Consider the following 12,447-nt stretch of genomic DNA (forward strand, 5'->3'; position numbering starts at 1 on the left):
TCCTTCCTGCTGGAAGTTCACCTACTTTCAGCATGTTCCTAAAAAGGGTGACCGTTCTAACCCCTCAAACTACCGTCCTATAGCTTTAATCTCTTGCTTGTCTAAAGTTTTTGAATCTATCCTGAATAGGAAGATTCTCAAACATCTGTCACTTCACAATCTTCTGTCTGATCGCCAGTATGGCTTCCGTCAAGGTCGCTCTACTGGTGATCTTCTGGCTTTCCTTACTGAGTCTTGGTCATCCTCTTTTAGAGATTTTGGTGAAACTTTTGCTGTAGCGTTAGACATATCAAAAGCTTTTGATAGAGTCTAGCATAAAGCTTTGATTTCAAAACTGCTCTCCTACGGCTTCTATCCTTCTCTCTGCAACTTTATCTCAAGTTTCCTTTCTGACCGCTCTATTGCTGCTGTGGTAGAAGGCTACTGTTCTTCTCCTAAACCTACTAATAGTGGTGTTCCTCAGGGTTCTGTCCTGTCACCCACTCTCTTTCTATTATTCATTAATGACCTTAACCAAACTTCTTGCCCTATCCACTCCTACGCTGATGATACCACCCTACATCTTTTCACGTTCTTTCAGAGACACCTGCCTTTCGATCTTTCTTAGATTTCCGATTGGGGCAGAGAAAATCTAGTAGTTTTCAATGCCTCAAAAATTCAATTCCTCCATCTATCAATTCAGCACAACCTTCCAGACAACTATCTCCTCTTCTTCAATGACACTCAACTGTCTCCCTCTTCCACAATGAATATCCTCGGTCTGTCCTTTGCTCATAATCTTAACTGGAAACTTCACATCTCATCTCTTGCTAAAACAGCTTCTATGAAGTTAGGTGTACTAAGGCATCTCTGACAGTTTTTCTTGCCCCTCCAACTGCTTACTCTGTATAAGGGCCTTATCCATTTTTGTATGGAGTACTCTTTGCATGTTTGGGGGGGTTCCAGTCACACAGCTTTGCTTGATAGGGTGGAATCGAAAGCTTTTCGTCTCATCAACTCCCCTCCTCTGACTAACTGTCTTCAGTCTCTTTCTCACCGCCGAAATGTTGCATCCCTTTCTATCTTTTATCGCTATTTTCATGGTAACTGTTCTACTGATCTTGCTAACTGCATGCCTCCCCTTCTCCTGCGGCCTCGCTACACAAGGCTTTCTTCTTCAAAGGGGCAGGGGCTCAAGCCCCATCCACCTCCCCTCTGCACGGCCCTGTTCCTCTCATCCCTATTCTGTCAAACTCTCTAATGCAAGAGTTAACCCGTATTCTCAATCATTCATCCCTTTCACTGGTAAACTCTGGAACTCCCTCCCTGCATCTGTATTTCCGAATTCCTACAACTTGTCTTCTTTTAAGAGGGAGGTATCAAGGCATTTGCTCCCTTAATTCTGGCTGACGGTTTTGGCACTTTTTGCACTTTTTAGAGAGCCAGCACTCAATGGGCCCTTTTTAACTTTCTTTTTTTTGCCCTTGGCTGGCCCTTTTCCCTACGTAAAAGAAAAAGAAAAAATGTGCTGACTCACAAGACTTGCTAGCACATCTTAGAGGAAGAGAGAGTAGCCAGCTTATGAATTAAGAGCTTTAAATTCACTTGCTATATGATCAGAGTTGTTAACGAATTTTTCACTCCAGAAGTAGAGGGAGAACTTAACTGTACAGGAGAGTGTTTCCCAGTAATATCATCCCCTTAATAATGGCAATCAAAATACTACCCACTGGTCCTATCTTGGCAACTAGAAATGCTTGAGCATGAGTAACAGAGCCAGACAAGTTTCCCAGACCAGTGCAGCTTCTCATTTTGGCTGAACAGGTCAGCTGTACACTCGCTCCGTAGATTTTAACATAAATAAAAAGAACATATTTCATATACATATATATATATTTTTAAATTGTTTATTGAGTGCAGTTTCTCCTTTCGGCTGAACAGATACAGCTACGCAGTCTATGAGCCTGATCCATGTGTGTGTATTGGCTTATGGTTAGGCTAGCTAGTACCATTGTTGTTTCTTGCCTTGGCATTGTTTTAAGACAGTGAAGGGGATTGTGTCACCACTTGGTACACATCTCCAATAACAGTGTTATCTTTTTTTTGTTGTTTTTGCCTAAAGATGAGTGAAGTTGGATGTTTATGTGAGGAGAGTTACAGCAGCCCGTAATGCCATGAGTCAACATTGACTAGGCTGTGTAATGATTTTTATGCTGTAATATTTTTTATGTATTTATTTTCTTGTGAGTGAGATATCCTCTCTCCGGTGGGCTGGACTGTAAACGAATGAACGCGGTTGTGGGGTAGGGGAGAGAAAGTATATTCAATATTATTCCATAAATCCATTTTAAAGTTTTTTCGAATTTGCAGTCAATGGGTTTCAGTCGGAAAAAAAATAAATAAATAAAAATAAATAAATAAATAAAAAAAATAAAAGTGCCTTGATACGATTTTTGCTACCGTTTGAGCCAAATAAAATTAAAAAGTTCTATCATAATCTTTCCTTTATTCATAGTGAGCATTCATCGTAAGTATATTTATTAATTATTTATTTATTTATTTTATTTTGTTATTTTTTCCCCGCATTACAAATACAATAATAAAAAATGAAATAAAAACAAACTAAGAAAATAAATCAATAAAACAAACAGACAAACATATAAACAAAAACTTGGGAGAAATCTGTCAGTACTGTTATGGTAGACCTACATCAAATATCTGTGGCCTCCTGCTTACACTGTATGTATTTTCAATAAACACCATAACAGTCACTGCACCCAATAATTTTTCTTTACAAATTATTCATGTCTTATTATTCAAAATATCATAATCAAGACCTAAGTTGAAAAGGACAGTGATAAAAAATAAAAGTAAAATATAAACTTTATGTAAGACATCTAAATTGCTATATTTCTTTATTTCTTTTTATTTATTTATTTTTTATGTTCACAAAAGAACATAATTTATAGGGAAATAAATAGCATGAGTGAATTTTTTTTTTCTGTAAGGCTGTATCAGGTATGAACAATTCATCCTAGTTGATTTAATGTCCTGCACTTAACATGAATAAATTACTCTAAATAAAACAAAGAAGTAACAGCTTACCTAAGTTATATTCCTGGACAGTATTCAAGTAACCATAAACAGAAGAGTGACCAAAAATGACCAACATGATGTTTTCTGTGCCCTTCTGCACAACGACTGATGCATGACCCACGCATTGGATAGGAGCACATGGTCCACGAGCATGTGAGCAGCCACCACTACTATTTTTTCTCTGGTGCCCCTCCTCTTCCCCTTCATCATTTTCCTTGTTTGCTTTCCTTTTTTCATTTTCTTGCTCCTCTTCCTCCTCTTCTCTCCATTTCAGAGTTTGAGTATCCAGACGCCACAGCTCATGAGTTATATTTCCATCTGCCTTCATGCCCCCATACATGTATATTGAACCCTGTCGAATCCAGACAATGCAAAGGTTACCTTAGTTATACGATAAAGGGATTCTATCCATTTTTCTAAACACTACATACAACCATCATCACCATAATTAATGTAATGTCCAGACTTAAAGACAAAGAAAAACTATTAATAAAAAAGTAATAATAATAAATTAATTAATTAATTAACAAATAGATAAATAAATAGATAAAACAAATGAACTAATAGACAAATAAAAAAATAAATACATGACTACTTACTCTAACCATCCACTATCATTATCATATTGATGAAATGTTCTTAAGATTTCTTGAATCTTAACACAAACTGTACTCTATGATATGACATGGGGTGGTGGTGGTAATCATTTATCAACTACACCAAACTTATGTCCCCATCTTGAGAAAATACCTGTCTACATATATACATACATACATATTTGCAGGCATTCTAATGTCTCAGTCTCTAGATAATTACAATCATAATGACAATAATGCCTTAAAGAAAAATGTTAAAGACATAAATCAAAGCAATCTTTTAAGTAGCTAATGATAATGGACATGGATGACATCATGACAGTGGTTCATGTATCATTTCATTTGCTGGTGATATCTGCACCTACTCTATGAAAGTGTAATATTTACTCTTCAGGAGATAAGAATATACAATAGATAACAGATCAGCTTACATTATACACAACAGTGGTGTGTCCATATCTGTACATTGGCTTCTTAATGCTTGTACTGTTAACAGCAATCCACTTGTCACCTAGTAAAAATCTTCAATTAATCAAAATTAAGAATGTTCAATTAAACAAAATCATGAAATATCTATACCAGGTATATCTCTATACATGTGTAATATCTTTTAATCTATCTATTCTATAGCAAACAAGGTATGTAACCTTCCTACCAAAATCTTGCCATCAAAGCATTTAGATAATGGGACTATAAATACTGGTAAGTGTAAAGATGATGTCTAAGAAAACTTCTATTGTGCCTTTGAAACACACCTATAAGGTGAGACATTGTTCTCCTTTCTATCTCTGTTCAAAGTTTACCAATGAAAACAATTAAACTTCATAAAGCAGAGTGATAAGAATGTTTGCCTTTACATATCACAATTACAAATCAAGTATCATAAAATAGAACTAAAGACTTTTCTTTAGAAAAAACCTGTTCTAAGATAAATTCTTACCAACTTGTTAATAATTTGGGAGTTGATGCAATATAAAACATTTGAATATAAAAGCTTCTAGAAAGAGAAATATTGTACCCTGTTATTTCTTAATACCATAAAAATTAATTCATCAACCAAATTTAAGTGTATACATACCATATATGTCATACTTGAGAATGAAGGGTCGGTCAGTAAAAGAGTAACCCCCTATGAGCCACACCATGTCATCAATGAGAACAGTGGTGTGAGAGGATCTCTCTAGTAAAGTTGATGCAGGATTGGAATGGGTCAATTGGCTGGTGATGTCATGACCCACCACCTCCCACCACCCAGCCTCTACTACCTGACTGCAGTCTGCACCTAGAAATGCATATACACAAATATCATCAGATGCAGCCAAACAACTGCAATATACATTACTAAGATGACAGGCCAGACTGAACACCTCCAGCTGAGTTGAAAGGATACTGCCATATACTTCCTACACCCTGCATAAAGGAACTGTAAAACTGTAAGAAACATAGAGGGTATGCTTCAATACATTTCACGAGCTAAAGAGAGATATGGCATAAGGTCTTGCCTTAGTTGTCTCTCTGGAAGGGAAATGAAAAGGTAGCTATGGAATCATAGTTAATCATCATCACACACTAACAATGGCTACTATCCCAATAATTTCTTTTTTTGCCACTAAGATCTCCAATAACACGTGATCACATCATATTAAAAGAATTTTTTTGATGATGATTAACATTGTATCTTAGTTCCTTATAAAGAAATGTATCAATAGATGCAGCACAAACCAAATAACCCTTGGCTCTCACCAGTATAACCAGAATGACACTGGCATCGATGTTCCTCAGGATTACACTGGCCATTTCCTGAGCAGCCCTCAGGACACATACGCACAGAGCAGGCAGGGCCACCCCACCCAGCATTGCAGGTGCAAATACCATCCAGACAAACACCATGTCCAGAACATTCTTCCCCTCCAACAGTTCTCGGACACCCATTGATTCTGTAACAGAATGTCTTATGTAAATTTTCTGCAAATTATATGTGATGTGTATCAAATGAGTCACAAATAAACTCAAGATATATAGCAATACTAACATTATTTCACCACTTACATAAAAAACAATGGCTAGATGATCATTACAGTGATAACAACATAAGGCAAAATGTGTCCTGTAACTATAACTTGGTGAAATATTTCAAACTTAAAAAATTACTTCCCAAAACATAACCTAACATATAACATAACATAACATAAATAATAGGATAACAAAGGGCCACCAGGGCCCATCTAGGTTATCCTGCATCATTCGCACAGCGACCTCGTCATCAGTACTTAAAGATACACTTACAAGTACACAATACATTATATACTAATTCTTAATATTTGGCCCATTAACAGGGGTAAGTCCTGCAGCAAAATCCTCTACAATTTGTGGTCCCCATACATGGGGATCATGTCTTGTTTAACTATAGTAAATTTCTTATAAAAACTATCATGCAGTGCTATACAATTATAAATCTAATAAATTTAAGTGCTTATCTAATCTGTTTTTAAACATTGTCAAACTAGTGCTATTTACAACCGTCTCTGGCAATGCATTCCAGAAGTCTACCACCCTATGACTAAAGAAATATTTTCTTATATCTAACCTGCAGCCTTGCTTTCTAATCTTCCTGCCATGATTTCTAGTCCTACTTCCCTCCTCTAAGGTAAAGAAAGATCTCACATCTATGTAGTTTGTATCTGAGAACATTTTAAATAACTCTATCATATCCCTCTTATACATCTCCTCTCAAATGAAAACATGTTTAATGCCTTTAATCTATCTCTATACTCCAGGCGCTTCAAAGCTGGTATCATCCTAGTTGCTCTTCTCTGAACTGCTTCTAACATGTTGATATCCTGCCTATAGTGGGGTGACCAGGCCTGTATGCAATACTCTAAATGGGGCCTAACATAGGAATTATATAAGCTACGCACCACTTCCTTACTTTTATAACTAACATTTCTATTTATAAAACCCAGGATCCTATTTGCTCTATTTCTTGCTTCTAAACATTGCTTTGAAAATTTCATAGTCCTGTCTATCACTACTCCTAAATCCTTTCCTTCATCTACTGCCTCTAGCCAACATCCCTCCATCTCATAGTTAAAGTTTGTGTTGTCTTTACCTAAATGCATAACCTGACACTTTTTAGAATTAAACTCCATCTGCCACCTGTCTGCCCATGCTATCAGCCTGTCCAGGTCTCATTGTATTCTGTAATTGTCCTTTTCACCCTGTACTGCACATGCTATCTTAGTATCATCTGCAAACTTTGATACTTTGCTACTAATTCCTATATCTAAATCGTTAATGTACACCAAGAAAAGAAGAGGTCCTAGCACTGATCCTTGGGGTACCCCACTAACCACTTCCTTCCACTCAGACATTGCCCCATTTAATACTACTCTCTGTTTTCTATCAGAAAGCCATTCACTAATCCAATCAACTAACCTACCCCCTATCCCATGTAGTCTCAATTTGTACACTAGCCTCCTATGCGGTACCTTATCAAACGCCTTGCTAAAATCTAGATATATAACATCTATGCTATTTCCATCATCTAACTCCTTGGTAATATATTCTAAGATATCGAGCAAATTTGTAAGACAGGACCTCCCTGATCTAAAGCCATGTTGGGTATCTCTAATTAATCTATTCTCATTTAAATGCTCCCTTAATGATTTTCTCTAGTATCTTACATACTATACTAGTTAAACTGATCGGTCTATAATTATTCGCATCATCCTTCCTACCTTTTTTAAATATTGGAGTAACATTAGCTAACTTCCAGTCCTGTGGTATCTCAGCAAACCTAAGTGATCTTTCAAAGATTAACTTAAGTGCTTCAAATACTGTCTACACCCTCCCTAAGTACTCTGGCATGTAGCTCATCAGGACCACTGGCTTTCCTATCGTCTAGTTCAAGAATAAATTTCCTAATAATTCCCGGTTTTATATCAATATTTTCTAAAGATCTTAAACTACTCGTCGCACTGTTTGTAACAGGATTTCCTATTCTTTCCCTAGTAAATACTGAATTGTTCACTCAATAATTCTACTATGTCTTCATTTTGATCCACTACTACACCATCTTTTCTGAGTGGTCCAATCCTATCCTTATTTCTTTTATCACTGACCTTGTAATAACTATATAATTTTTTGGGATCTTTACTCCCAGCTCTAGCTAGTTTTATCTCTGCCTGCCTTTTACTTTTTTATAACCTTACTCAAATCATCTCTGACCTGTCTGTACCTAATCAAATCTACATCTTCCCACTTTTCTGCAACTCTCTGTATGCCCTCTTCTTCTCTCTGATCTGGCTACCTATCTCATGAGTCCACCATAATGGCTTCCTGTTTCTCTGCCTTATATCTTTGTAAGGGATACACTGCATCACTATACCCTTTACTACAACCTTAAAAATATCCCACATCTCCTGTGCAGTTTTATTTCCAAAACTATCTTCCCAGTTTACCTCTCCTAATAACTGACGTAACCTACCATAATTGCCTTTTTGATAGTTTGGGACTCTAGTCTTATTCACTATATTATCCCTACTGGAATTAATGATAAATCTAATTATATGATGGTCACTGTTTGCTAAAGTCTCTCCTACCTCAACTTCCTTTAAACAATGCTCAATATTTGTTAGTACTATGTCTAAAACCTTCCTCCCCCTAGTAGGTTTATCTACCATCTGCACTAAATAGTTATCCTGAAAACTTTCCATAAACTTATTTTCACTAGCATCTCCTACCATCCTCTCCCAGTTTACTGACTTAAGATTAAAATCCCTAAGATAATTGTCTGACTAGTACACCCCTATTTATCTCATCTACCATAAGGTTGTCTACCTCTGCTGACTGGTTAGGTGGTCTATAAAAGCTCCTACTCTAATAACCTTACTTTTGTTTACTCTAACATCCAGCCATAAGGACTCTACTCTGTTATCTACCTTAATACCATTAACCTGACTGGAAATGAAGGATTTTTTACATAAATAACTACTCCTCCACCTATCCTACCAATTCTCTGGTGTAAATACATAATGTATCCATCTACTTCATATTCTTTCCTATTTTCCTAAACTTTTCCTCATTTACCCATGCCTCTGTGACACATACAACATCTAAGTCCTCCTCAACTATATAACTAGATAACTCGTCCTTCTTGTTCCTAAGACTCCTGGCATTTACATAAAAACATTTAAGTCCTGCTACCTTCCTAGATGCTGTCTCCTTATTTGGAATCCTAATCTTATTCTCTCCTATTTGCACCTGGAAATCTTTCCTAATCTTTTCACTATCTCTGTTTATCCTATCTAATTTATGTCTAGCATCTTTCTTCTGGAATGCATTTGCTACCTCACCCCTACACTCCATCCCAACTCCCCTCCAGACATCCACTCAGCACATCCACACCCTTCCTACTCAGATGCACACCATCCCTAGCATACAAATCCCTTCGCCCATAGAACCTATCCCATACATCCACAAAGCTGACACCCACATCCTTACACATCCCTTTTACCCGATCATTCACACCAATGGCTCTAGACAACCATTCCTGCTAACATACACACGAGGCAAGATTCCTGACACTACACACCTCCTACCACTCTCCCTTATCTTGCCTAACATTTCCGAAATCTTGCCACTAACTCCTCCGACCCACCTGCTCTGACATCGTTCCCACCTACGTGCAAAACTACTACACCCTCCCTCTCCATCCCCCCAACCCTCTTCTGCACCTCCTCAATCACTGCCTTCACACCTGCACCAGGCATACACACGTTCGTCCTCCTATCCCTGTCTTTCCCACAGAAAGTGCTATCTAAATACCTAACCTGAGAGTCACCCACCACACACACCTGAGGTGTGCTAGGCACAACCATCCTCCTCCTCTCCTCTACCCCCTTCTTTCTCCTTTCACTCACCACAACCACTTCATTCACTCCACTCTCACTTTCACTCTCCCCCTCCCCCTCCAACAAACCAAACCTATTTTCACACTCAACAGGTTTAGTCCTATCCTCCCTAACTGCCTCCGCTTTCCTTCCCTCGCAACCTGCCATCTCTGCCCATCCTGACTACTATCTTTCCCGTCTGGCTCGCCTGCTCCCTCTTCCCACTCTGCTCTTCCCGACAGAGGGCCAAGCCACCCTGTCGCCCTCAGAAGGTCCAACCTTCGGCCTAACACTGATCTCCTGCCTAATTTTTTCCACTGCCTTCCCAAGCCTCTTAACCTCCTCCTTCAACTCAAAGATGAGAACTTCGTTCGCACTTTTCCCCACACTTAGCTTTCTGATTTCCCCTCACTTAGCTTAGGAATATTTCAGCTTTCTGGAGTGGGAAAAATTGAACAACAAGGCTTGAATCATAAAAAATCAGACATTATGATAGGTTTGTTGCCAGTCATTGAGACAGGCTTATGTTCAAACAGTTTTCTGGAAAACCTGAAATACACATTCTCTGTGAGGTGAAACATTGTGAGTGACTCAGTTCTTTCACTGGCCACCAGGCTGCAGTATGCAGGATTTGCCTAAGAAATGTGCAATATTTGAAGTTTTTAAGCATTTTATAATGAAAACAACCCTCTCACTTGTCATATTCTGCAATTTCCATTATTATCTGGATATAATGACAACACATCTTTGTTCTTTCAGTTTCCAGAATGAAGGACACCTGTTATGAGTCACTATAACCAACATAGCTAACAGAACTATTACATACAAGTATGGTAATGACAAGTTTTGTAAAGAGTCAACAAACTTACCTGTAAGATATTTTGAATCCTGTGAGGTTATATGCAGCATCAGAGTAGAAATAGAGTAATGCAGAGCCTGACCTTGCCACCACCTCAGGGATGTGAGGAACATGGTAGTTGTCCTGCACCACCATGCCACTGTGACCAAGGAAGAAAGAGATTCATGAGCACACTAACCAAAACAGCAACAAAATAATTAAAGATCATACAACAAAAATAATCATATAACAAAATTAAAAGTAGAAAGAAACCTTTGCATCCTAATATGAATGATAAGACACTTCTGAATGAATACAAAAAGACTCCCTTTATTTGGAAAGAAGACATCCACACTTCTTAACTAATCTCTAATTTTGGGGAATTTTATTAGTATGTGTATCACTTATTGGTATGTATACCTAAATATCTATAAACTGGACTAATATCATATTTAACTAAAGGGGACTGTCAAGACAAGAAATACTGCCTTATCTCACTGAGCAAATGACAATTTGAAGAAGGAGGATTCCAAGTACCCTTTCTCTGTCTCTGGTAGTTACTTCAAGATGAAGTAGATGGATACATTATGTATTTATACGAGAGAATTGATAGGATAGGTGGAGGAGTAGTTATTTATGTAAAAAAAATCCTTCATTTCCAGTCAGGTTAATGGTATTAAGGTAGATAACAGAGTAGAGTCCTTATGGCTGGATGTTAGAGTAAACAAAAGTAAGGTTATTAGAGTAGGAGCTTTTTATAGACCACCTAACCAGTCAGCAGATGTAGATAACCTTATGGTAGATGGGATAAATAGGGGATGTACTAGTCAGACAATTATCTTAGGGAATTTTAATCTTAAGTCAGTAAACTGGGAGAGGATGGTAAGAGATGCTAGTGAAAATAAGTTTATGTTAAGTTTTCAGGATAACTATTTAGTGTAGATGGTAGATAAACCTACTATGGGGAGGAAGATTTTAGACATAGTACTAATAGTCCAGTAAAAATGGGGTCGAACCCGGTTTTGTGGTATGGAGAAGGTTTTATTGTTGATTCTGGTGCTCTGACATGTCCTCAACAGGAATCAGCCGGGTGCCACTCCAGCACCCTTGGGGAAAAATTATTACGGGCCAAAAACAAAATGGCAGCGACGCATGTCGCCCACGCTAATGCCACATATCTTTTACAATACTGCCGACAGAAAGGCGATTTTGGTGTCCATACCTATGTTTTAGAGGTCAAGGAAGTCATTCCTGCTCACTAATTAAGAGTATCTACCTAAGAAAGTATGTATATTCATCCAAAAGGGGGATAATTTGTGAAAAAAAAAAAAATTTATTGTAGTATGTACACTGTTTACATTTAGTAGCAATCCAGATTACATACTACTTAGTAATCACTAGTTTCATATAAAATTCATAAATAATAATTTCAGCATACCCTTGAATTATGGTACATTACAATGAAGCCATGCAATAATGCTTATTAATATATCTGTGGTGATCAAATTAGGTAATAACTCCTTTTTAAGTATCTCATAAAACCATAACATAAATATATTGTGCAACAGAGTCTTTGAGTCATAAACAGTAATCTCTCTTTCATTATCACGTATTTGTTTCTAGGACTTTTGTCCCTGCACTATATTTACACAGGTCACATGTAATATTAACTATTGCTTAAAAGTAACATAAATCCAGAACACTGTGAATGGTCAGTCCTTCAAATGTTATGTAAATCACAATCACTTAAAAGTTCATCCTCTTCCTCATGTGATAATGTGCTCCGAGTATTATTAACATTATTACAGTCTGCTCCAGCGTGACAAGCACAGAACACTGAACATGACATTTGAACACCCGCACAACTGCATCTGCTGGAAGAACATGCACGCATCGAGGAGCAAGCACACTTGATCATTTGGAGAATTTCGGTTGGCACGGGTGATTTATTCTCTGGTAACATGACCGGAAGAGCTTATCATTTCTCTTGGTCCATCCATACTTCAGTGGATCAGGAGCTTCAGGTTCACTGACGAGTGACGACTTC

General features: G+C 37.5%; 1 protein-coding gene across 1 annotated transcript in view; it reads right to left on the bottom strand.

The window, feature by feature from the left end:
• Window positions 1-12,447, bottom strand: part of LOC123503531 (attractin-like protein 1) — a 93,485-nt gene that overhangs the window by 46,628 nt on the left and 34,410 nt on the right. Inside the window, exons 3-7 of the mRNA XM_045253370.1 lie at window positions 10,432-10,560; window positions 5,415-5,608; window positions 4,750-4,953; window positions 4,103-4,182; window positions 3,085-3,427 (exon numbers count right to left, since the gene is read on the bottom strand). Coding sequence (XP_045109305.1) covers window positions 3,085-3,427; window positions 4,103-4,182; window positions 4,750-4,953; window positions 5,415-5,608; window positions 10,432-10,560 — 950 coding nt within the window. The remainder of the gene's footprint in view (window positions 1-3,084; window positions 3,428-4,102; window positions 4,183-4,749; window positions 4,954-5,414; window positions 5,609-10,431; window positions 10,561-12,447) is intronic.

This window comes from Portunus trituberculatus, chromosome 14 (genome assembly GCF_017591435.1).
Source record: "Portunus trituberculatus isolate SZX2019 chromosome 14, ASM1759143v1, whole genome shotgun sequence".
Taxonomy (NCBI): Eukaryota; Metazoa; Arthropoda; class Malacostraca; order Decapoda; family Portunidae; genus Portunus; species Portunus trituberculatus.